This window comes from Cebus imitator, unplaced genomic scaffold (genome assembly GCF_001604975.1).
Source record: "Cebus imitator isolate Cc_AM_T3 unplaced genomic scaffold, Cebus_imitator-1.0 Scaffold42, whole genome shotgun sequence".
Lineage (NCBI taxonomy): Eukaryota > Metazoa > Chordata > Mammalia > Primates > Cebidae > Cebus > Cebus imitator.
In genome coordinates this window covers 11,900,979-11,923,429 of record NW_016107357.1, presented here as the reverse complement: position 1 = coordinate 11,923,429, position 22,451 = coordinate 11,900,979, and the positions used below count along the sequence as shown (strand labels likewise).

The window sequence follows — 22,451 nt, the reverse complement described above, 5'->3', positions numbered from 1 at the left end:
ACACCCCAAAATTACAAACCCTGGCCCCCTGCTGTTGGGATGTCGCCTCCGAGTCTGAAAACTTTCTGCTTCTCTTCGGTTTGTTAGCAAATATAGAACTGCCAAGAGTTCCTGTAATTTCTGAGATTCCATAATATGTCTTGCCCTTTCATCTGTAGCACGAGAGGAGGCAAAGGCCGCGGGGTGGGTTTGGGGAAAACCTCTTCATGGGCAGTGGCGCACCGGCCCCACACCGGTCAGTCCTGGCGTTCTGAGCTCCTGCGGTTGGGAAAAAGGCACTTGGGCCACCGGGTACTTCAAGCACCCTCAGGGCCGGCGGGAGCTGCCTTTCCTTGAGCACCTGACGCCCCGCACCGGTCCAGCCTCCCGGGTGACGACCCTCCGGCCTCCGGGCTGCCCTGCGCCCTCGGCTATCTGCAGCTCACCGCGCCAGGCCCCGGGCTCAGCGGCCCGAAGGGGATCAGAGAAAGCAGAGAAGGTGGCTCGCCCGGGAAAGGGACAGGAGGAAAGGAGTAAAAACAGAAGCCAGGCAGCCAGCGGCTCGGCCCCGAAATGCCGGGGCTTTCTCAGGCTCACTGGAGGTTGAAAAAAGTTTCCTTTGTCAAGCAGTGGCCACGTGGCGCTATGGCGGTCACTACCGGGAATGAACCACGGCCAGCCTCTCAGAGCGCCGGGCGCGGGCTCGGGGACGCGCCGGCCCCCACCTGAACCGGCCAAGGGGAGCCCGAAACCTGTGGGCACCGCGGGAATCCACTATGGAGGCGTAAAGCGGAGCCGGTCCGGGTCTGCGACTGGGTCAAAAGAGGTGGGGCGCGGAGAGAGAAGCTCCCGGGGAGGCAGCCGCGGAGGGCGGCGGTCCCGGGGCTTGGGGAGCTGGGTTGACTGGGAGACCCGGGTCCGCGGCGGTGAAGGGCGGGGTTCCCGGAGGGGGCGTGGCTCCGGGCGGGGAGGGGGCGGGGACAGCGCGGGGCGGGGCGGGGCGGGGCGGGGAGTGGCGGGCAGGCCGGGCATGGCGTCCATGGCGGCGGCGATCGCGGCCTCGCGCTCGGCGGTCATGAGCGGGAACCGGCCTCTGGACGACCGGGAGCGAAAGCGCTTCACCTACTTCTCGTCGCTGAGTCCTATGGCCAGGAAGATCATGCAGGACAAGGAGAAGATCCGCGAGAAGTACGGGCCCGAGTGGGCGCGGCTGCCGCCCGCGCAGCAGGACGAGATCATCGACCGGTGCCTGGTGGGGCCGCGCGCCCTGGAGCCCAGAGACCCCGGGGACTCGGAGGAGCTCGCGCGCTTCCCCAGCCTGCGCGGCCCCACGGGCCAGAAGGTGGTGCGCTTTGGGGACGAGGTAGGTGCGGGCCTGGCTGCCGACCTTCTTCTCCGCCTCGCGCCCCGAGGCGCCCCTGCCTGGGGGGGACCTGCCGGCGTGTGCCCTCCTCCGCAGTTGGTAGGGGCTGGAAAGAAAAATGGAATGGGAGGGGAGTCCCAGAGCCGAAGGTCGGGAGATGGGGGCTCCGCGGGGGGAGTTGGTTAAGAAACCTCCATCTAGATCTGCTCCACCGGCTCGCACGGACTCCAGAGACGTCTCCCCGAGCTGCTCTTAAGCGAGGCTGACCGAAGTGGAAACAACAAGCAATTTTAAACCAGACAAGCCCGGGTTTTAATCCAGCTCCGCCACTTACCACCTGTATGGCCGTGAATGAAATTAACTTCTTCGAGCCTCAGTTTCCACTGTGTAAAACAGGGATAACGCCCACCCCGTGCCAGCCCGTGAATGCACTCAGCGTATGATAGATATTAATATGAATACTTGTGATGAGATGTATGGGGAAAGTAAAATTGCCAAGCCAGGTAACAAGAAAGAAGAGATGTCTTCCAAGATAAGGAGGGAAACCCACCCATCACCCTAAGATGCTTTCCGAGTGAGCACAACACCCAGCGTATGTTTTAGGGGTGAGCATGGTGACCCTGTTTTCCACCAAAACACTAAGGGATGATTAGTTTAAATGTGCTCCAGCAAGTCTTGGCTACATAACAGGGCATGTTTAGGTCTCAGATCTAAACACTATCCAGACTTCTAGAGGGGCAGTCATTGTGAAGGTAGCAATGCTGAATCTGTTCCAGAGAAAGCTCAGGGATGACCCACACTTAGTCACAAAGGCCTGACTGTTCTGTGGGGTTCAGAAACTTAGTCTTCTTTTTCTTAGAAATGTGATTAACCAAAGCCTGTTTGGTGCCATTAGAATTTGTGCTGTGGCTGTTTGGCCTTTAAAGTCAACTTTTGCCGTGAGGGACAAAGTCAAACAGAGCAAAAAGTATGAGAATGAAATCACTTGCTCTTGAGGCTGTTTCTTAGGCTAGAGGGAGGAGAAGCTGGGAGAATTTTTTTCCCCCGAGAAAGTTGTGGATTGTGGATGGAATTCAAGTAAAGGAGGTTTAGATCAGATTTTCAGGCTTGGGTGTGCTGAGACATTTATTAATACAACGTGTTCGTGGTCATAAACTCACTTTAATGCAAGGGAAAAGTAAAATGACTGAAGGGTGTTGCTAACACTGCTTTGTTCTGATGGAAATGAAAGGAAATTCTCTACTGGACTTCAAATTCTGATGGCTTTGCCAGAAAAAACAAGGGTGTGGTAAACTGGGGAGGGGAAAATATAGGTTTTAAAATGTATTCCTAGAGCTGAAACATTTTCAGTGGGAAAATATGCATATTTATAAAGACGTGTGTAGTGCGTGCACTCAGATTTGGGGGATGAAAAAGCAGGCAGCGCTCCTTTGGAAGAGTCACGAATAAATATGAGAGGAAGTAAACTTCTAAGTACTTACAAATGTTGGAGAGTGACTGTCATTTTCCCTTAGCTTGGTGTCTAGCTAAGAATATCTACACGCCCACTCATGATCAAAAAGCCTGTGTCATAGAAGAGCCCAGTATTACTGACGAGGAAGAATGTGGCCAAGTTAATTTTTTATTCTCATTCCTCATCTGGTGCCAGACTGAGCTGTTTCTGAATTTGTAAACTCAATGTGATTTAAAAGCAAGTGGAACTGTGCTATGCTGTGGTGCCTGCATGTCCTTCCAGGAGCAACTCAGGAGAATTGAATCTCAGCTTTGCAAAACCAGCTGAGAGTATGTTCCGAAATGCCTCTGACTAACCTGAGCTCAGATGGTGGAGGGACAGATAGACCCTGAATTTTAAGAGAGGTACATAGGAACGTGGCCGGGTTACGTTTTTGCCTGCAGTGGCTGTGTAGGTTAATAGCAGTAGGGAATTAAAATTCCCCTGGACTGGGCCAGAGATTGGCACCAAAGTGGAGTCAGTGATCCCATTGTTTTCCCCAGGAGATCATTCATGGAGGTGGGCCAGCTCCTGGGCACAGGGATAATGGATAAGGACAGAGTAGGCTGCTGAACAGAGGTTCCCCCTGAATGGGTGGCCCCAAATTTGTCCTAAAGGACTGTAAACTAGACAGAGTGAGGCCCTCTGTCCCTTGCCACTTGGTCAGTCTTCTGATGTGGTCCTGGGGCCTTCACAGCCCTTTTTGCTGCCCTGAAGGATTCTGCCTATTTCTTTGAACAGTACCCTCTGCCCCATTGCCAGTAATGTGTTTCTATCTCACATAGCAACATTTTAAGTCAGAGCATACAAATATAGCCTCCAAATGTGGTGACCATCTTCTAGATATTTTGTTTTGTTTTGTTTTGTTTTTTTTTTTTTAGACGGAGTTTCGCTCTTGTTACCCAGGCTGGAGTGCAATGGCGAGATCTCCGTTCACTGCAAGCTCCGCCTCCTGGGTTCAGGCAATTCTCCTGCCTCAGCCTCCTGAGTCGCTGGGATTACAGGCATGCGCCACCATGCCCAGCTAATTTTTTGTACTTTTTAGTAGAGACGGGGTTTTGCCATGTTGACCAGGATGGTCTCGATCTCTTGACCTCGTGATCCACCCGCCTCGGCCTCCCAAAGTGCTGGGATTACAGGCGTGAGCCACTGCGCCCAGCTTCTTCTAGACATTTTTATGTATTTCAGGAACAAATAGAAATTGATTATATGTGCTGATCACAGATCTTGGTGGTCCTGAATGTGGTCAGGGGCTCGGTTCACTCACTGAAGTTGTCTGTGCATCTGACAGGTGTGGCATCTGTGTGTGTTTTCATCCCCATCCTCTGGGTTGAGGCCCAGATGGCCCCTTGCCTTGAGGACTTAACCTGGTTCTCCTCAGGGAAGGAGGTTGCTGCCTTTGAGTATTGAAGCCGTGAAGGGACCTATCAGTCTTTAGATTCTTGCTTCCTTGGGAATCAACTGAGCAAATAATTCTCGAGGCCTATTATATTAGAGACAAGGCATTCTAGCTTGGGATATGTAGTCATTCCATAATCTTTACCAACTCCTTTAAAAATCCCTCTGGTGAATATATGATCTTAGTAAAAAGGCACAGAAGTATAGCTTTAACCTAGGCCCCAGTCCCTTCCACAGCCACCCGACCCCCTTTTGTGGAGAATCTGGAGCTGCTGCTGGAAGAACATTTCTCAACCAGCAAAAGGAGAGGAGCCCGCGGAGCCCCAAGACCTGGATTCTCCTCCGGGCCATGCGGGCAGCCAGGTGCCGCCCCTCTGAAGGGGTAGTTTGCCCCTCCGTGAAGTCTGGCGACAGAACCAATGGCTCACAAAGTTTCTTTCAAGCTTGCTGGAGCAGGCACGGATACTGGGGACATGCATTTTTGGTCCAGTATTTTGGTGAGAACATTAAGGCATGCTTGCAAATGGATTCTTTTGACAGTCTTTCACGTGTGCTGCTTGATTGCCTTGTTCTTTCTCCAGCAGTAGGGTTTCGGGAATGGTTTTCTTTGGGAGGGGAAAGGTTTTCATTTTAGAAGGTCTGCTTCTGCTGTTTCCTGTTATCCAAAAGGAGTAAAACACACATACTTCTGAATTGTTAGGAATGTGTTGCTCCCTGCTCCTACCCCTAATCTCCTTGTCACTGATCTAGCAAGATCTGAATACATGGTGAGAGTTACAGAGTTCCAGGTTCTGTGTGACATTCTTGGCTCCGGATGGGCCCTAAGCAGATGACTGGGGAATTTGGAGCAGCTGGGGCATCTTGTTCGCGTGGCCCCATGTGCCTCATCCACCTCTCCATAAGGTGGAGCTGGGCAGGAAGAGTGTTTCCATATCTCTGATCAAGGTTTCACATGTTGTAGAACGTGGATTTTCAGAGACCCTGGAGCCAGACAGCTCTGTTCCCTCTTCAACAGCTTGGCATGATCCACTGCCGTGTGCCCCCAGCGCCTTCATCTCTGCCCCTCCTCCAGGAACCTGGGGACTTGCTGTATGCTTTCTTACTCCTCTCAGCCACAGCTTCCTTTTCTGAAGCTGTTTTTGACTCCCTATATCTGCTGCATTGCCTGTGGCCTCAGTCTTAGGCTGAAGGACTCCACAGGTGTTGCAGGCATGGGTACCTATGTTTAGCAAACTGCTGAGCTGCTGCACCCGCTCTGTGTCTTCAGGGCTATCTGCTAAAAGGCCTGTCTGCAAACCTAGGGGGCCTCTGTGCTGGCCAGCCTAGATGTTTGCCTTCTGAAATAAACTAATTTATTGTAAAAGTTTTTACCTGTACATTATTTTTAAAAGTTTCAAACCATACAGCATTATAAAACAGCTGGTGGAATCAGACTCTTCAGAACTTTCCTTGAGCATTACAACTTTGTTAGATTTGAGTTTGGCTGGCTGTTTGGCCTCTCAGTGCAGAACCAGTGACACGTGAGGGCTTCTCGTCCCCTTTCCCTTTAGCAGATTGGTTTTTTCTTTTTGTAATCTGACATAAAAAATAAAAGAAAAAAAGAAAATTAGTGAGTTGCTTTCTCAGCATTTTGGACTCATTTTTTAAGTAAGATGGAATGTTTGAATTTTGATTTCCACCTTCTGCCTGGCGTATCCATGGATGTTTTAGAAAGGATGGCAGGGTTTTCTGAGTCCCTCTACCTGGGGCCCTGGGTAGGAGTTGAGATGACCCTGCTTCAAATCCAGTTCCACAGGCTGAGAGGAGAGGGTGGCTGGGCCTGTTCTGTGAGCTTCCCTTGCACGTTGTGGGTTCTCTGCCCTGAGTAGCTCCTGGCCTGGTGCCTGGGGAGCTAAGGCGGCAGCTTAGGCCTCTCCTCCCCAGGCTTCTCTGCCTGCTGGCTCCTATGGGAGGGTGGCCCTGTGACAGCCAGGGAACAGGTTTAGCAAAGAAATGAAGTGACTTGGTCACTGTCATGCAGGGAGGGAGGTCAAGAAGCATGGCAACAGGTGTGGAGTCATCTTTTAATTGGTAAGAGTCACTTTTACACTCTAAGCAAGGGATTCCTGTAGTCCTGGAGAAAATGTCTATTTCTTCTTCTTCTTCTGAAGGAAGGAAGGAAGGTAGGCAGGTGAGACCTATCTGTTTAGACTTTGTGTTGTATTTTGCTCATTTCTTTAGACTTTCCTCCACCTATTCTGTATCCTGTTCCCATTGCCACACTCGTGCTGAGTTTTTGTTTGGCTGTGATCTGTGGAGGCCTGAGTTTCTGAATTTGTATTCATGGTGAACAACATGCCCAGTGGTTAAATCTGGACTGTTTTTCTGTCTTTGGAACTGCAGTATTGTATTTCCAGTTATGGAAACCCCCTTATCTCAGCAGAGTTAAAAATATTACAAGTCAAAGGGAAAAGCATCCATTCCATAAATATGTAAACAATACTTCCTAAAAATAAGCAGTTGGTAAAAAAAATAACATATTTTAGTCATTCTTCCTTACTCTCCTGTTTTTAAATAGACTTAATTTTTTAGAGCAGTTTTAGGTTCACAGCAAAAATTGGGCAGAAAGTAAAAGTTCTCATTACCTCTCTGGGTCTCCCACGGTCAACATTCATGCCACAGTGGTGCATTTGTGACAACTGGTGAACATACGTTGACACATCGTTATCACCCAAAGTCCATAGTGTAGGGTTCACTCTTGGGTTGTGCACTGTGTGGATCTTGACAGACGTGGGTTCACTCTTGGGTTGTGCACTGTGTGGATCTTGACAGACGTGGGTTCACTCTTGGGTTGTGCACTGTGTGGATCTTGACAGATGTGTCATGACACGAACCCACCACTGTCGTATCTCACAGAGGAGCTTCACTGCCCGCATCGTCCTCTGTGCTCCACTTATTCATCCCTCCCTGCAACCCCTGGCAACCAACGATATTTTAACTCTCTCCATGGTTTTGCCTTTTCCAGAATGTAGTATGGTTGGATTCATACTGTATGCAGCCTTTTGAGATTGGCCTCTTTCACTTAGTGATACTCATTTAAGGTACTTCCATGTCTTTGTATGGCTTGGTAGCTCACTTCTTTTTCTTGCTAAATAATGTTCCATTGTCTGGATATATCACAGTTTACTTATCCAATAACTGAAACAAATCTTGGTTGCTTCAGGTTTTGACAGTTATGAGTGAAGCTGCTGTAAACATCTGTGTGTAGGTTTTTTGTGTGGACCTAAGTTTTCATTTCATCTGGGTAAATACCAAGGAGTGTGTTTACCTCCTATATTACCTGTAATATATTTATTTATAGAGAAATAAATATAGAAATAACTATAGTAGAAGCACTGTTGAATTTGTGCATGGAGCTGCGGATGGCAGACTCTCAGTTGGCCAACATGTCCAGGGTGCTGTCATTACAATGACAACAACCAGTGTTGTCACTCAGTAATTAAGCCTGATAGTTGATCCACAGGACAGGCTCTGGCATCTCTGAGGTAGGGACGGGCACCACAGAGCTCACCAGGAACAATGTGCTCCACCCTGGATGAGCCAAGATGCCCAGGTCACCTGGCATCACTACAGGGTGACACACTCTGCAACCTATGGGGCTTTCTGTCCTGCTCACATGCTCTGCTGTCTAAGCCTTATTTCTCTAGTTTATAGCATTTCTGTTTACATTTCTTACCTTCAAGCCAAGATGCCACAGGTATCAACTAGAAACACTCCTGATTTACGGTCTTCCGGAAGACTGTGACCATTTCTGGCATCAGTAGGCACTTTGCCAGGTTCCAGAGTCCTGACACTATTTTAGAATCACCCCAGAGAGCCCCTCACTCCCCGTGCAGCAGCTGTTTTTTTCTGGAGCAGCTCGTGGAGGCCCTAATGGAGCCCCGTGCCGGACAGTGCCCTCTGCAAGCGCTATCCATCCACACACCAGAAACACTTGTAGAATGTGATGAATATCAGGTTGTTTATTATGGTTGTAGCCTGTGGTGTGCTGGTAAATGTTTAACAGCCAACTCTAGGGGAATGAGGCGAACTAGCCCTGACTTCTAGCATTTGCCGATTGCCGTGACCAGATACTCCACCATGGCCAGCTGCATGTTCTCGGTGTGACTCGTGGAATGCACCGCGCTATATGGTATTTCCACCTTGCACGTACAATGGATGCAAATAACCTCAAGAGCATGGATAATAGTAACTATATTGAAATGATGAGTTTTGACTGTTTCTTTATCTTTTTGTTTTGGGGGGCACACTTTAAAAAAAATTTTCAGGTTTTAGAGTAGCTTTAGGTTCCAACAAAATTGAACAGAAAGTACAGGGAGTTCCCACACAGACCTTTCCCAAAATGTACACACAGACGTGCATAGGCACACGGCCTTCTCCACCATCAACATCCTAAACCAGAGTGGTGCACTGATTACAATCAATGAACCTGTATTGTTTTTATCCTCGTCACCCAAAGTCTCTGGTTTACACTGGGTGTTGCTCTTTGAGGTGTACACCTTGATGGTATCATACACAGGGAGCCACGGCCTTGACAAACATCCTCCGCGCACCACCTCCTCACGCCTCACGCCTCCCGCCCCCAGGCTCCGGCAGCCACTGGTCTTTTTACTGTCTGTGTAGTTTTGCCTTTCCCAGAATATCCTATAGCTGGAATCATACAATATGTAGCCTTTTTAGATTGGCTTTTCCCACTTAATGATATTCATTTGAGTTTTCTCCATGTCTTCCCATGACTTTTTATTGTGGTAAGATACATACAACATAAAATTTACCATTTTAATCACTTTTCTGTGTATAGTCCGTGGCATTTAGTACAGCCACAATGTTTGCGATCATCACCACCATCCATTTCCAGAACTTGTTATTATTGGAGTGAAACTATATCCTTTAAACAATTAAACTCTGAATATGTTAAACAATAACTCTCCATTTCCCGGTCTCTATCCCTGGTAACCTCTATTCTACTTTCTGTCTCTGATTTTGCCTACTCTAGGTACCTTATATAAGTGGAATCGTATGATTTTTGTCCTTGTGTCTGGCTTATTTCACTAAGCATAATGTCTTCAAGGTCCATCCATGTTGAAGCATGTATCAGAATTTCCTTCCTTTTTAATACTGAATAATATTCCATCGTATGGATAGAGCACATTTTGTTTATGCATTCATTTGTCAGTGGATACCTGGTTGCTTTCATCTTTTGGCTGTTGTGAATAACACAGCTGTAAACACTGGGGCATAAGGATCTCTGAGTCCCTGCTTCCAGTTCTTTTGGATATATATCTACGAACGAAATTGCTGGAATTGTATGTGTAATTTTTTGAGGAACTGCCGACCTGTTTTGTGTAATGGCTGCACCATCTTACATTCCCAGCAATAGTGCACAAGGGTTCCAATGCCTCCACATCCTCATAAACGCTTTCTATTTTCTGTTTTTTGATAGTAGCCAGACTTGGGGTTGTGAAGCGTATTACCTTTATTTTTAATACAATGGATTTAATCACATGTTTCTATAATTTACCTTCTTAATCATGGCAGTTAAACAAAATGTTTAACAACAGCTTCAAGAAAGTACTCAAAATTTTATAATCAACTCTCGTTAGTTGGTGCAAGCCTGATCCAACACACGTCTGGTTGCAGCCTCCAAAAATAAAAGTGCCTAGGAACCACAGAGTTCTTAAACCCTCCAGTATCCATTTTTTATCAACAAGTAGAGAAGTAAACGCTGGAGATACCATGCAAACGTATTCCAGTACTATGGACAAAAAATATATGTTCTTTTTTTTTTTTAAGATTCTGTTTCATTTAGGATTTAGGAGGTACACACTGAATTGGATGAACATTTCCCAGAGAAAAGCAAGTACTCAAGGTCCCTGGAATGTTAGAGGAAAAGGTCGTTTGTGTGTGTGTCTATCCCGGAGTACTTGGAGCTGCGTGGGGACTGGCCTCTGATAATTGCTGAGTGCTCTGTGTTTCTGGTGGCTTTCTGTAGCTTCCCCTCTGCTTCTTGGCTTTCTCCTCTGGGATTTGGTGACCCGAGGCATCTTTCTATGCTGTTCTCCAAAGAAGTCTTTGTTTCTGGAGAGATTCAGTGCTGGCTTTGGTATGGTTACCGCTTACGGAATTTGAGGATAACTCCTGGCCAACATGAAGCCTACTGGCCTAAGTAGCAGATGTGTTTTGGCACTTAGATGATTTCAGATCCTAGGTGCCGGAGAGCGGGGTGGGAGGGCCTTCCAAGCAATCCTAGAAAAAGCACATGGGATTGGTCCGAAAGGATGTGCCTGGCCTCGTTTTGGTTGCCTGCTGGTCATCATGGGAGTAGAAGAAAGGAAAGGACCGTATGCGTGTGAGTGGGTGTGGCCACTTTACAATTCTGATGCCATTTGTATCCAACAGCCTAGGGAGCCTGTTATTGCCCAATGCTTTTTGTGGCTGGAGCGTGCAGCCAACGGCTGACATCAGAGCTTCCATCACGTTTTTGTTTGGCATGTTTATTTTTGTAAAGTGCTTTAGTGTTTTTTATGAGCCCAGAATTACAGAAACCCAAGGAATCTGCCCCTTGACTTTGTTTCTTGCTGGAGCAAACAAAAGACTATTGACTCGACACTAAGTTGGGGAGAAATCACAGTGTGACCCTTTCTCCTCCTGTGACCCTCTTGGAATTTCAGCTGATATGGGTTTTAGCCACTGGAGAGTCGGCTGTCACCAAGCTCCAGGCTAAGTCTTTGTTCCTCAGAGTCTTTTATGGAGCCACCTTCCAAGCAAAGCCAAAAGCCTTATCATTTTAATCTTTGCAGATTTCAAAGGGGCTCAAGTTACATAATTAATATTTAGAATCATAAGGACGAACAGGAGAGTCCAGCTCCATCATGCCCCTCCCTGGCCAGTGGGCCTGCCTCCTGCCTGCCCCACAGGTATTCACATACTATTTCTTTCCATTTGGCTGGCCAGTGGCCTGTTGGATTCTGGATGGAAGGAGCACCTTTGCCAGTTGATTTCCATTTACCTTTTTCCAAAGATCCAAAGCCGGATCTCTCCTCTACCCTGTGCATAGCTGACTCTTCCTCCTGGGGCTAAGAGCTGAGCTGGTGAATTCTTCGGGAGAGTGTGAGTGTGGAATGTGGAGGCTGGGCAGGAAACTCAACCAGTGAAAATATCCAGGCTTGTGCAGAGTTCATTTATTCATGAAGAGTTAATGAATGATTGACTAGAATAAATGGTATGTATATTCCATCAGCCTCTTTTATTTGTCCCATGTGAAAACAAAGGCCTTCTTGTTTGATTACCTCTAAAAGGAACTCAGAGGGTTCTGAGATCATAGGATTTTAGGGCCTTTGGTTATTTAGCCTAACTGTACCCCTCGCATGTACAGAGAGCCTCTATAGCTGAAGGCTGGCCCTCCGCCTCTGCTGAGAGACATCTAATCGCAAAACTTTGGTAACTCACATTCCTCCAGGCATCCATTTCCATTTTTGGAGAAACAAAGTTTGTACATTGGGAAGTAACTTGAGTTTAACTGAAATTCCAAACAAAAAGGCAGTGGTCCCTCTCATTTTTAACAGTTTTGCCTGACAGCCATGAGGTAATGCATACCGACCAGGTCAGAAGTCAGGATCATAAGCAAATGGCATTACAGGAGAATGTCTGTAACACTTTGAGGATGGGGGTCGTCTTATTGTGCACACGTTGACTAGTTGCACACACTGTGGTTCTCAGAACTGACTGTTTGAAACACTTTAATGCAGCTTAACCCAGTTTGCAGAGTTTTCCCCCACTTTTGTAATTCTTAATATTTATAACTAGTATCTTTGTTATTGGTGTTTTTTTCCTGATACAAATGTACTTAGTCCTTTTATAGGCATTCCTGGGAAAATAAAGACCTGGGTTCTGGCCTTTCGACAGTCCCCTCTCTGGGTTTTCCATGCTCTTTATCCCCAGTATTTGTGCCACAAATGTACCAGTCCCCACTGCACAGCCACCAAGGCACACAGCACAGCCATGGGGACACAGACCGGGATCTCTACCTTGTCGGTGGCTGGCTCTTCCTCCTGGGGCCAGGAGCTGTGAAGAGCCTGTGCCCTCACATTGGGAAGTCTTGGAGAGTGTGAGTGGGGGCAGGGGAGATCGTGGGGAGAGTCACCTGTGAAAGGGTCGGGTTTGTACAGAGTTTGTTTATTCACATACTTTCAAAGAGTGAATGAGCATCTGCTCTGGGCAGTCGAGAGTCTTCCGGGCTCTGGGGATAGAGGAGTGGACAAAGGCCCTGCTCTGTTGCCCTTGTTATCTAGGGTTGGCCGTACTTGGGCTGTGCTGAGGAGTCATCACACACTTCCTTCCCTGTCCCAGCTTCTTGGGAATAGGCCTTCAGCTGCTCAGACCCTGGCATGCCTTCGTTATTGGAGTTCAGAGACTGATCTTCCACTGGCCATTCATGTTAGGAGGTGTCTGCACAGAGAACACAAGCTCTGGGTCTGGAAGGCTGAGAGTGTACACTTAATGTGTTGGTGAGGCACTCCCCCTGTGTGGGCACTGGCGTTTGCCCCCAGTGTCTGAGGCTAAGCTGGGGTGGCCTAGGCTCTGTCAGAGGCTGAAAGAAGAGGGTCTGTGGGCAGAACTGGTTTGCCCTTTAGAGGAGAGGGAAGCCAGACCACCTGACTTGGGGGGGCAGTCAGTGTACCTGTGGGTGGGAAGAAGACATTTATCCAGGGATACTTTAGGAAGGACATATATCACCTGGAGTTTGGGGGAGATATGGATATGATCTCACTTTAAAATATTTTATCCCATTTTAGCCTGTATCACCCAATGTGTCCTGATTTTTGATTCTGAAAATATCCCTGTAGAAGCAGACAGACATGGTGCCCACCTATAGTCCCAGCTGTTCCAGACACCAAGGCAGGAGCTTTGCTAGAGCCCAGGAGTTTGAGTCCAGCCTGGGCAATATACCTAGACCCCATCTCTTAAAACAAACACACAAACAAACAAACAAACAAACAAACGTTACCCAGTTGAAGCTGGACACAGATGAGACATTTGCTAGCACTGGAATAACTGCAGGTAGAGGGGTGGGATCTAAGGAAAGGTGGCTTTCCCAAGTCATTTGTGCAGGCCAGTGAACAAAACATACTGGATCCAAGGTCAAATTTGTAGTGATGGTTCTACGGGGCTCTTTCTATCCTGATCTGTTTGGTGGGGGTGGGGAGTGATTTCAGAGTTATTGTTATAATTAGTCACATGCATTACATTGGCATTTTTCTTCATTGATTCTGCTGATCCATGCTCTTGAGCGCTCCGGTAGGCCTGTTGGGGAGGGGAGCTCCTCCTGTATTGGCATTGACTGGCAGATTAGGGCCTGACATTCTTTTCCTAGATTACCTCATTTAATCCTTACAACAACCCTGCAAGGGAAGTATCATTCTGCTTTTACAAATGAGAAAACTGAGGCTCAGAAAGTCTAAGTCATCTTCCCAGGACCACAACAGCTAATCATTGTTCAGGGCTGAATCTGTGCCTGATTCTACTAAAACCGTCAAGCTCTCTTCCATTCCGACTCAGCTCATCTGAGTCCATTGTGGGGCCTCACTGGCATTCCCTATTGTCTGTTTGGCTGGGGAGGGGGGAGTGTCTGGCAGCCTCAGCCGGAAAGGTGAGGAAAAAATCTGACCAAGACGGTCAGCACATTATATTCAGAGTGTCAAAGCATCAGGCTTGTTTAGAGTCAGGAGTTGGGATTATTCCTGAGCTTTGATTCCCCTGTGGTCCTGGGTGGATGTTTGCATGGGGTATGTCTGTGTTTGGATTTTGAGTTTACTCTTGAATTTTTATTTCAGGATATAACTTGGCAAGATGAGCACTCTGCCCCTTTCTCCTGGGAAACAAGGGTAAGTTGGATTAAATTTAGATCTATTTATTCTTTTAAAAATAATTGAGTAGTTGCATATTTTTCTTTCAGCATTTGATGGACTCAGAAGACAGCCCCCTGACTGCCAGGCTGCAGGGGATGTACCCACTATTGGCAAAAAAGGTGGGGGTGGGAGGAACATGGTGAGGAATTAGGAAACTATTGTTTGTGGTTTGGTGATAGAGTTCAAAGTAGTAGTGCTTTCAGCTGGGATCCAATGATGCCCCATGATGCCCGTTGACTAGGGCTCCCAGCCTGCTTGGTTAAGGGGGCCAGTCCTCTTGGGGTCCCTTTCTTTGTTCATACCTCTGGTCCCCAGCACTTAGCACCTTGGTAGGAGATGCCCCATAAGACAAAGTTTTGAGCAAATGGGAGGTGATGAGCCGGTTCATAGACATAGACATGCATTTAGCTAATTCATCCCAACTTGGATCCCTAATTCTGTTTCCCGGTCATTCTTCTGTATCATTATTGCCATCATTGCCGGAGTTGCTTACGAGCATCAAGCTTCACTGATTTTAATTCATTTTCCCCATCTCCTAAGTTGCCCCAGTAGAAGTAAATTTATAAGCAAAATGACTAAAAGGCAAGTGACTTTAACCCAAGGAACAGAAATAAATGACCAAGATTTTCTGAATTCTAGAACATTTAGTGGTGTGTGTTGGAGGGTTCTTTACATCATGAGAGTGTGTTACAGACAGAAATGGCTGTGAGCCTGGAATAGGGCTTGGACTGATAGTCAGATCAGGGCTTTTAAATACTGATACTTTAGGGCACTTGTTTTTGGTTTTTCACTTGTCCACATCATTGCTGCTCAGAGCCCTTGTCCCAGCAGGAGGCCTATGAGGAGGGTGGGTCGGAGTGGTCCATGAAGGACCTGAGAGGCCCTCACATAGGTGACTGTGTCTGAAAATGAAATATTGCCCAAGAGTACAGGTGGACAAGGACAGCTGGCACTGATCTTGGCACATAGATGGTATTTAGTAAGCTGCTGCTGATTGCCCTGGGTGAAGTGAGCTGGCCTCAGGGCACCAGAGCAGGGGATGTTTGAGATGACAGTTGGAGTTAAGAGGTGGTTTGGGGGAAGACATGGCATTGATTTAGTCTCCCTAGGGATCTGGGTACTGGTTGCAGGGGTGACAACATTGTCTTGGGAGATAGCACAGGATGATAAGGAGCTGCCTGCAATTGGAATAGCTCCTAAATGCAGTGCTGGATCCTGTGTCTACTGACGTTGCAAAGGGTAAAAAGTGCATTATTACGTTGATTCTCAGCCAGGGCCCTCAATACTCCTCTTCTGTGGGCTCCCGAAATGGGTAATTGTGAGAAGCACGAATCCTATACATGATATCTGTGCGTTGGACATGAACTTGGGTGTGGTGACCCAGAAAGCAGTGTGGATTTTCCTGGACTGGGTCTGTATTTGATGATATCACAGTGTTAAGGGGAAGGAAGAAATAGTCAAAATGTCCTAAGACATAAGCTCATCACGTTCCCCACGAGAATATCTGTTCTCTTAAGAATTTACCTTGTTAAATGTTCCCGAATCAGCTATTTGTGGGACAGGACATTTCATCTTTTCTTAACTTGGTGTTAATGACATTCTGGGACGTGGCGGTGCAGCTCCTGGAGTGGCCACCGATACAGGCACAGCTGCTGGGGCCAGAGTGGGGAACAGGTGCTTGGAGGAGGTCGCAAGAACAAAGAGAGCAAGTACAGCCCACTTGGATCCCATTTGTGCTGAGAGGCTCATTGTCCATAGACGCCAGCATATCTGGTCCCTTGGGAACCAGTGTAAATTGAGGAAGCTTGCTAAAATCCAGCTAGCGTGTGTCATCCATCATAACTTGCATCCCTTGTCCTCATTGCTCAAAGTTTGCAGTTCCATTTTATGTACCTGTTAGATGACAGTTCCAGTTTATTTTACAAACTGTTGAGCTCACTCTGTGTCCTCACCTTCCTGTTTTGATCTCTTGAGGTCAGACTTACTATAGTTTACTATTAAAAATTTCTAGGGACAAAATAGAGGGTATCTCGGAGAGCAAGGGAGGTGTCCCTTCCTCCTTCACTAAGCATTGCTGAGTTTTAGTTAGGCTACCACTCACTCCTCCTTAGTCTTAACCCTGGAGTGCCCTGCCACCCTGCTTGAAGAGATTTTCCAAACTCTTCTTAGGACTTAAGGCTTATAAGATCCTCATTGGAGAGCCACAAACACGAGGTGGCTTTAGTGAGTATAGGACCCCTGATCTCCAATTGCAGGACTGGAGGGACACTTGGATCCCATTCCTTGTTATCCCTCAATTGATGCCTTCCTCACTCTATCGGTTCTCTATAGACGCATAACAAACTTAACGGCGTGAAGCAGCATTTTATGTGCTCGTGATTCTGTGGGTCAGTGGTCAGAGCAGGGCTCAGCTGGACTGTTCTTCCATTGGCCTTGTCTGGGATCACTCACGTGTCATGACCACTTGTTGGGAGCTGGGTGCTCTGAGAACCTTGCTCATGTGTCTGGTTGGTACTGGCTGTTAGCTGGGCCACATGCCTCCAGAAAGCCAGCATGGGTTTCTTCACACAGAAGTGGAGTGATCCACGTGCAGGAACGGAAGCCTATAGGACTGTTTTGAGGCTTAGGCTAGGCAATTGCATGGTATCACTTCTGCTCTGTTCTGCTGGTCCAATCAAGGCACAAGCCAGATCAGATTCAAAGTGTGAGGTTAGAGATTGCACCTCTTGATAGAAGAGCTATAGAGAGTTTGCAGCCATTTTAAATCTGAGATTCCATGCCCTAGCGGCTATGTTGTTCATTCCATGGTTAACTTTGGTCATTTCTTTCCATTGTTGACTAATCACTCATTGATTTTTTTTTAAAGTTTTATTCCTAATCGTGGAAAAACACACACAACATAAAATTTTCCATCTTAATCATGTTTAAGTGTATAGTTTGGTGGCAGTAAGTACACTCACATTTTTGTGCAAACATCACCATCATCTGTCTTGAGAACTCTTTTTTTAAATTATCATTTTTAATTGACAGATGAAAAATTATATATATTTATGATGTACAAGATGTTTTGATATGTGTATACATTGTGGAATGATTAAGTCAAGCGAATCCACATCTCCAGAATGAAACTCTGTTCCCATTAAAGAATGACTTCCCCTCCACTCATGCTAGCCCGTGGCAGTCCTCATCTATTTTCTGTCTCTGAAATCAATCACTGATTTTTTTTTTTCCGGTAGACATTTGTTGTGTACCCTGTTTATGTCAGACATTAAGCTGCAGGCCCAGATTTGAGCATAGGCCACTTCTGTGCTTACAAACAGCTCAGTGAGTAGATAGCTATGTTTGGTGGCAGATCTCACTTGGTACAAAAGCCATAGCCACCGAGTCCCTCCTTCATTCATTTCCCCATTTGTTTAACTCATATTGTATATGTGTTAGGTAGATATAACCTCATGCCCTCCTTCAGCCGTTCAGTTCAATAGACATTTAACGAATGCCAGCAGAGTGCCCAGCTCTTTCCGCAGCTCTGACTTCTCTGTCCTCTGACAAATCTACCTACGTAAGGGTAAGCCTGACCCAAGGTCACGGCCATGGGCAGAGTTAAGAATCTCAGGGATATTTTGTTTCTCACCCAACTGCTGCACCTCTCTGTGAGTTCCTTTCTCTTGCCCAGCCCATGGCAGTTCCACCTCCACAGAATGAGCTGCTGTTGTGCTTAGCACCTGTGCCTGCTGCCGCTATGCAACGCAGCTTTGATCAGGAGAGCTTGCTGGGCCTCATTACAGCAGCTGTGCGCCCACCTGGTTTTCCAGTCTGTCCTCACCCCCCCTCTGCCTCGGTTGCCTCCTTGAGGCTGATCCTGGCTGTGGTACTTCTGTTGCCCAGACTTCTTCCATCATGGAAAGGAGGCCTGCTGGTCCTAGAAGGGGTGGGGGTGATCCTGAGTGTCATCTTTTCCACTCATCTGTCAGCTTGGCAGGCGTGCGGCGGGGAGAGGGGGCCAGTGGGGACCTAATGTTGCATTCCTGTGTCATGCTACTGCTGTTTCGAGGAGAAAAAACCCAGCACTTAGAAGGCTCCAGACAGGGGAGGAGGCAGGAGTGGAGAGAGAATTCTTTACATTCCCTAGGCAGTCTGGGCTGGAGAATTCAGAGGAAAAAATGCCTTTGGGACAGGTCAGGCCCTGCCTCAAAGCTGGCTGGGCTCTTGGGACCCCATCCCCAGCCTTGGTTGGCTGAGCTCTTGGTTGACTAGGCGTTGGGACCCTGTCCCCAGCCTTGTCCCTCCCTCAAGCTGTCTGGCTGCTTCTCCTTTCTGGCTACCCCGTTCCTTCCCTGATGCCTATTAGGACAGTAAGTAGGTTGGTCTGGGGATCGGGTCCTTGATTTCATGGGTATCAGAAGACCTCAGGGGCCAATATAGATCATCCCAGAGTAGGGAGGCCTTCCAGACCCCTCCTCCAGAAGACACATAAGCGTGATGAGCACAGGCCCCTCCTCCATGCTGTGCCCGTGATCGGGAAGTGCATGCGCTTTGAATTCTTTCACCCTTGGGAGGCTGGTATCCCTGTTCATGCCGTGGGTCAGGACAGCGGGATGCAGGGGGCCAGGTGCCCAGCAGGTTGAGTAGGTGAAGAGCAACCGGAGCCCAGGTCTGTCTGTGGCTTGCGGGGTTTTGCTGCCTGTGGTGGGACAGAGGGCTGTTCCAGCAGGAAGTTCCTGCACGTCGAGGATTTGTTGGCTCTGCTCGAGGGCTCCTCCTCACTGCCAGCCATGAGGTTTCTGAGAGGCAGGGCACCACAGGGCTGCACCCACCCACCCGCGGCTTGGTCTGTGCGCTCCTCATGGAGACCCTCATGTCTGCCCAGAAGCTCCCTCCCTCCCTCCCTCCCTCCTGCCCTTCCTCTGCGCTGTGCCTCACCCCTTCCTGAGATGACAGCGGACCCCTGTGGGCTCCTGTTCTAGACCTTCCCTGGTCTCTGTGTGTGAGGTGATGCGTCACTCGCTCAGCCCTGCCCCCAGCCCCGCACTGCCAGCACATAGGCTCTGTTCTTCCCCGCCTCAGGGACTGTGTTCCCTTCAACCTCAGTGTTTTGCTCAGTCCCCCGACCCCCATCCACCCGAGAAGACCCCACCTGCCCTCCAGACCCAGCACAAATCATCTTTTTACAGTTGTCCCAATCAGGAGTCTCACCACATGCCGGGTCTGTGCTGAGCAGCCCCCCTGCATTGCAGCGTGTAATCCTCACAGCGACCCACTTTACAGATGAGGAAAGCAGGGCATTGAGTGAGGATGTGAACCCGGCAGTCCTAAGCCCGGGACTGTGCTCTTAACCCCTGCTGCAGCTTCCAGAGTGACCCTCTGCCCTGTTACGGTTAGGAAGCACTGTGACGGGGGAAACCGGGCTGTGCTTATAAATTCCTTTTTGGTGCATCTTTGACCCGGTGAGATGACGAGCCCAGGATGACAGACATGGTTATTTGTCCCTTAACCTTGACAATCCCGGGACCTGGCATACCTCTGCACCCATCCCCTGCCAGTTCTCAGCTGGGTTCTCCCTGGCTGGTGTTGCCTTAGAGGCTGACGGGCGGGCGTTTGTTTGCTTACGTCCACTGCCCCGTCTCTTTGGGCCCCCTGGGTTTGTCCCTGTCAGCTGCCACTTCTACAAAACTTGTGATTCTAAAGGTTTTTAGTGTATTTCCGCTCATCTGCCTCCTCTTCCCTCTTTGGAGGGGCGGTGGGAAGGATAGATGTGAACTGGCTGGTGAATGTACGAGGAATGCTCTAGTAAATGATGATCTTTTTTGACAAGGCTTCTGTCGCCTTTGTCTCAACAATTTAGATCTGTCCGAGGCTGCCAAGCCAAACAGTTAGCTTTGGCAGTCTGCACTCGTCTTTTACTGAAATATTACACATTCCTCTTCAGTGAGTGGGATGTTAAAAATAGACACTGGGCTCAGTTGTGGTCCTTCTGTTTTTAGAACAGACGTGGCCAACTGAGACCCAGTTCCCCACACGGGGTGACTGATGCCCAGCCTGGCCTGGCTGGAGGGAGTCCTCCTGGCCGAGCATCCGTGGGCATTTGGGACATTGAGGGTGGGCTGTCAGTGCTGCCGTTAGGAGGGTTGGCTTCCTTGTGGACTCTCTTTTCTCCCCTGTCTCAAATATGATAGAAGACCACTAAGCTGAATCCCTGAACCCCGGCTTTCTGTCTGTGGCCAGCGCCCATGAGTTGGCATCCCGTGGCCCATGGGTTTCACGAGCCTTATCCTCCCGCCAGCCCCAGCTCCCTGTTGCTCAGTGTCGTGGGAGAGGGCTGACATGAGCTCCTTTCTCAAGAGCCCAGTTCTTTCTCCACACCTGTAGAAAATGGGGTTTTGTTCCAGAAAAGTCTAGGATGCGCCCTGGACTGGGAGAGACGGGGAGAGGCCAACAGCAGGGGGTCACTCAAGCCAAAAGCAGGAAAACTTACTTTGAAATGGCAAAAGAGGCTCTGCCTTCCTATGGCCTGCGTGTCTGCGTGTCTTTGAAAATGAGCTTGGAGCCACTTTTCGCTCTGTCCTGGTGCTGCGTGCACAGACACCGGTACAGGTGCCCCGGGGTAGAATGTGGTCCCTGGGTGGACTGGCTGCAGCCCCCGTGGGATGGGCTTGATCACCCCTGGACTCCTACCTGGCCCCGCTAGAGCCTGTTTTTGTTATAGTTCCCGGAGTTTTTAGAGCTGAGCAGAGTCAGATTTAGACGGGAAAAAAGATTCTTCCCCTACTCCAAAAGGCTTGTGTTTAGAAATTCTATGTAACAAACGCTTTTCCTTTGGGGAAAGCAGTGGGGAAGAGACCTAGTGCCCAGCATGGGGATCGACGAGGGCAGGGTGTTGTGTTTTTTTGATATGTAAAATTTTTAAATATTGATGGGATACATGTGACATTTTGTTGAATCATAGACTGTATGTTCCAGTTAGGGTATTTGCGGTGTCCCTCACTTTGAGTATTTGTCATTTCTGTGTATTGGGAACATTTCACGTCCTCTTTTATAGCTATTTTAAAATATACAATACACTTAACTATAGTCACCCCGCTCTGCTATTGCGCACTAGAGCAAACCCTCCTTCCATCTCACTGTGCGCTTGCGCCCACTAACCAACCTCTCCACGCCCTTCCCACGCACACACCCTTCCCAGCCTGCAGTATCTGTTCTACTCCCTACCTTCATGAGATCATCAGGGCGTTTTTTAAAGGAGATGGTAGTTATACGTTATTTGCAAAATTAAGAACAGCATACACATACGTAGGGAAAAAGACTTAGAAGCAGATGCATGGAACTTTTTTCTTCTTTAAGTTCTTGTCTTCCCCGTATTCACCTCCAGACCCCCTAAACTAGGTAGCTGCTTCTGCCAGCACAGCCCTCTCCTCTAGCCAGATGACACCCCGCTCTGAGGAGCTGTTGCCAGGTCTCCTGTCAAGCAGGGATGGGAGTGACCTCTGTCATTCTGGTTGAGGAGGTCACACCCAGCTAAGTGCTACCCAGATCCCTTCCCAAAGCGCCCCTGAAGCAGCCCAGGAACCACTGTGACTGGCGTCTCTCCCCAGCATTCCTGGCTCAGGCCAATGCTGCCCTCCACGTACACAGGAAGTTCCGTCTCACCTTCCAGAGGCTTCTGAGCAAAGACACCCATAGGAGAAATTGCTGATCTAAAAAAGCCTGGAGTTTGACGAAGTGCTCAGTTTTAGTGCCTTCCTTACACTACAATTTCCAGATCAAAGTCAACTCTGTCCCCTGAGTTGGGCCCCACTTCCGAGCCATTTTTAGCGATTTGCCTATTTCAAGAAACCATCATCTCCATCCCCCAGTTTTTCTGTATTCTGTTGCGGAATTTGGAAATATGCCGAGTATTCAGAATGCATCACTTAGCAATAGCCCTTTAAAGTCAAATTAGATCACACACGTAAAGAAATCCTACTGTGTGCACTGCCCTCTGCTGCTTCCATGGATGTCGTACCTGGGGGCCACTTGTTGTTTTGTAATGCAGGGATGCCCAGCCGTGGCTTCAGGCCTTGGAGTCTCTTGATCCAGGTTGAAATACCAGCTGCACCACCTCCTAATGGGCTGGTGACCTAGGACAGTTTAATTCATCACTCCAAGCCTCCGTTTTCTCATTTGTAGAATGAAAATAATAATTTAAAAATAACATGCCTGATACATCAGGCACACGGAGTAACCGACATTGTCTTTAACCGGAGCTCCTGGCAGAACCAACGCCAACGCTTTTTGA

The 22,451-nt window shown here is 48.4% G+C and overlaps 1 protein-coding gene across 2 annotated transcripts in view; it reads left to right on the top strand.

Moving 5' to 3' along the window:
- Positions 1-328: 328 nt before the first annotated feature.
- CUNH1orf198 (chromosome unknown C1orf198 homolog) overlaps positions 329-22,451 on the top strand; it is a 31,468-nt gene continuing 9,345 nt past the window's right edge. The window contains exons 1-2 of one of the 2 annotated variants that reach the window (XM_017526510.2): positions 329-1,342; positions 14,105-14,155. In XM_017526510.2, coding sequence (XP_017381999.2) covers positions 644-1,342; positions 14,105-14,155 — 750 coding nt within the window. In that variant the 5' untranslated portion in view covers positions 329-643. Of the gene's footprint in view, positions 1,343-10,084; positions 10,159-14,104; positions 14,156-22,451 lie in introns of those variants that run through there. The other variant, XM_037737783.1, reaches the window with a different exon arrangement.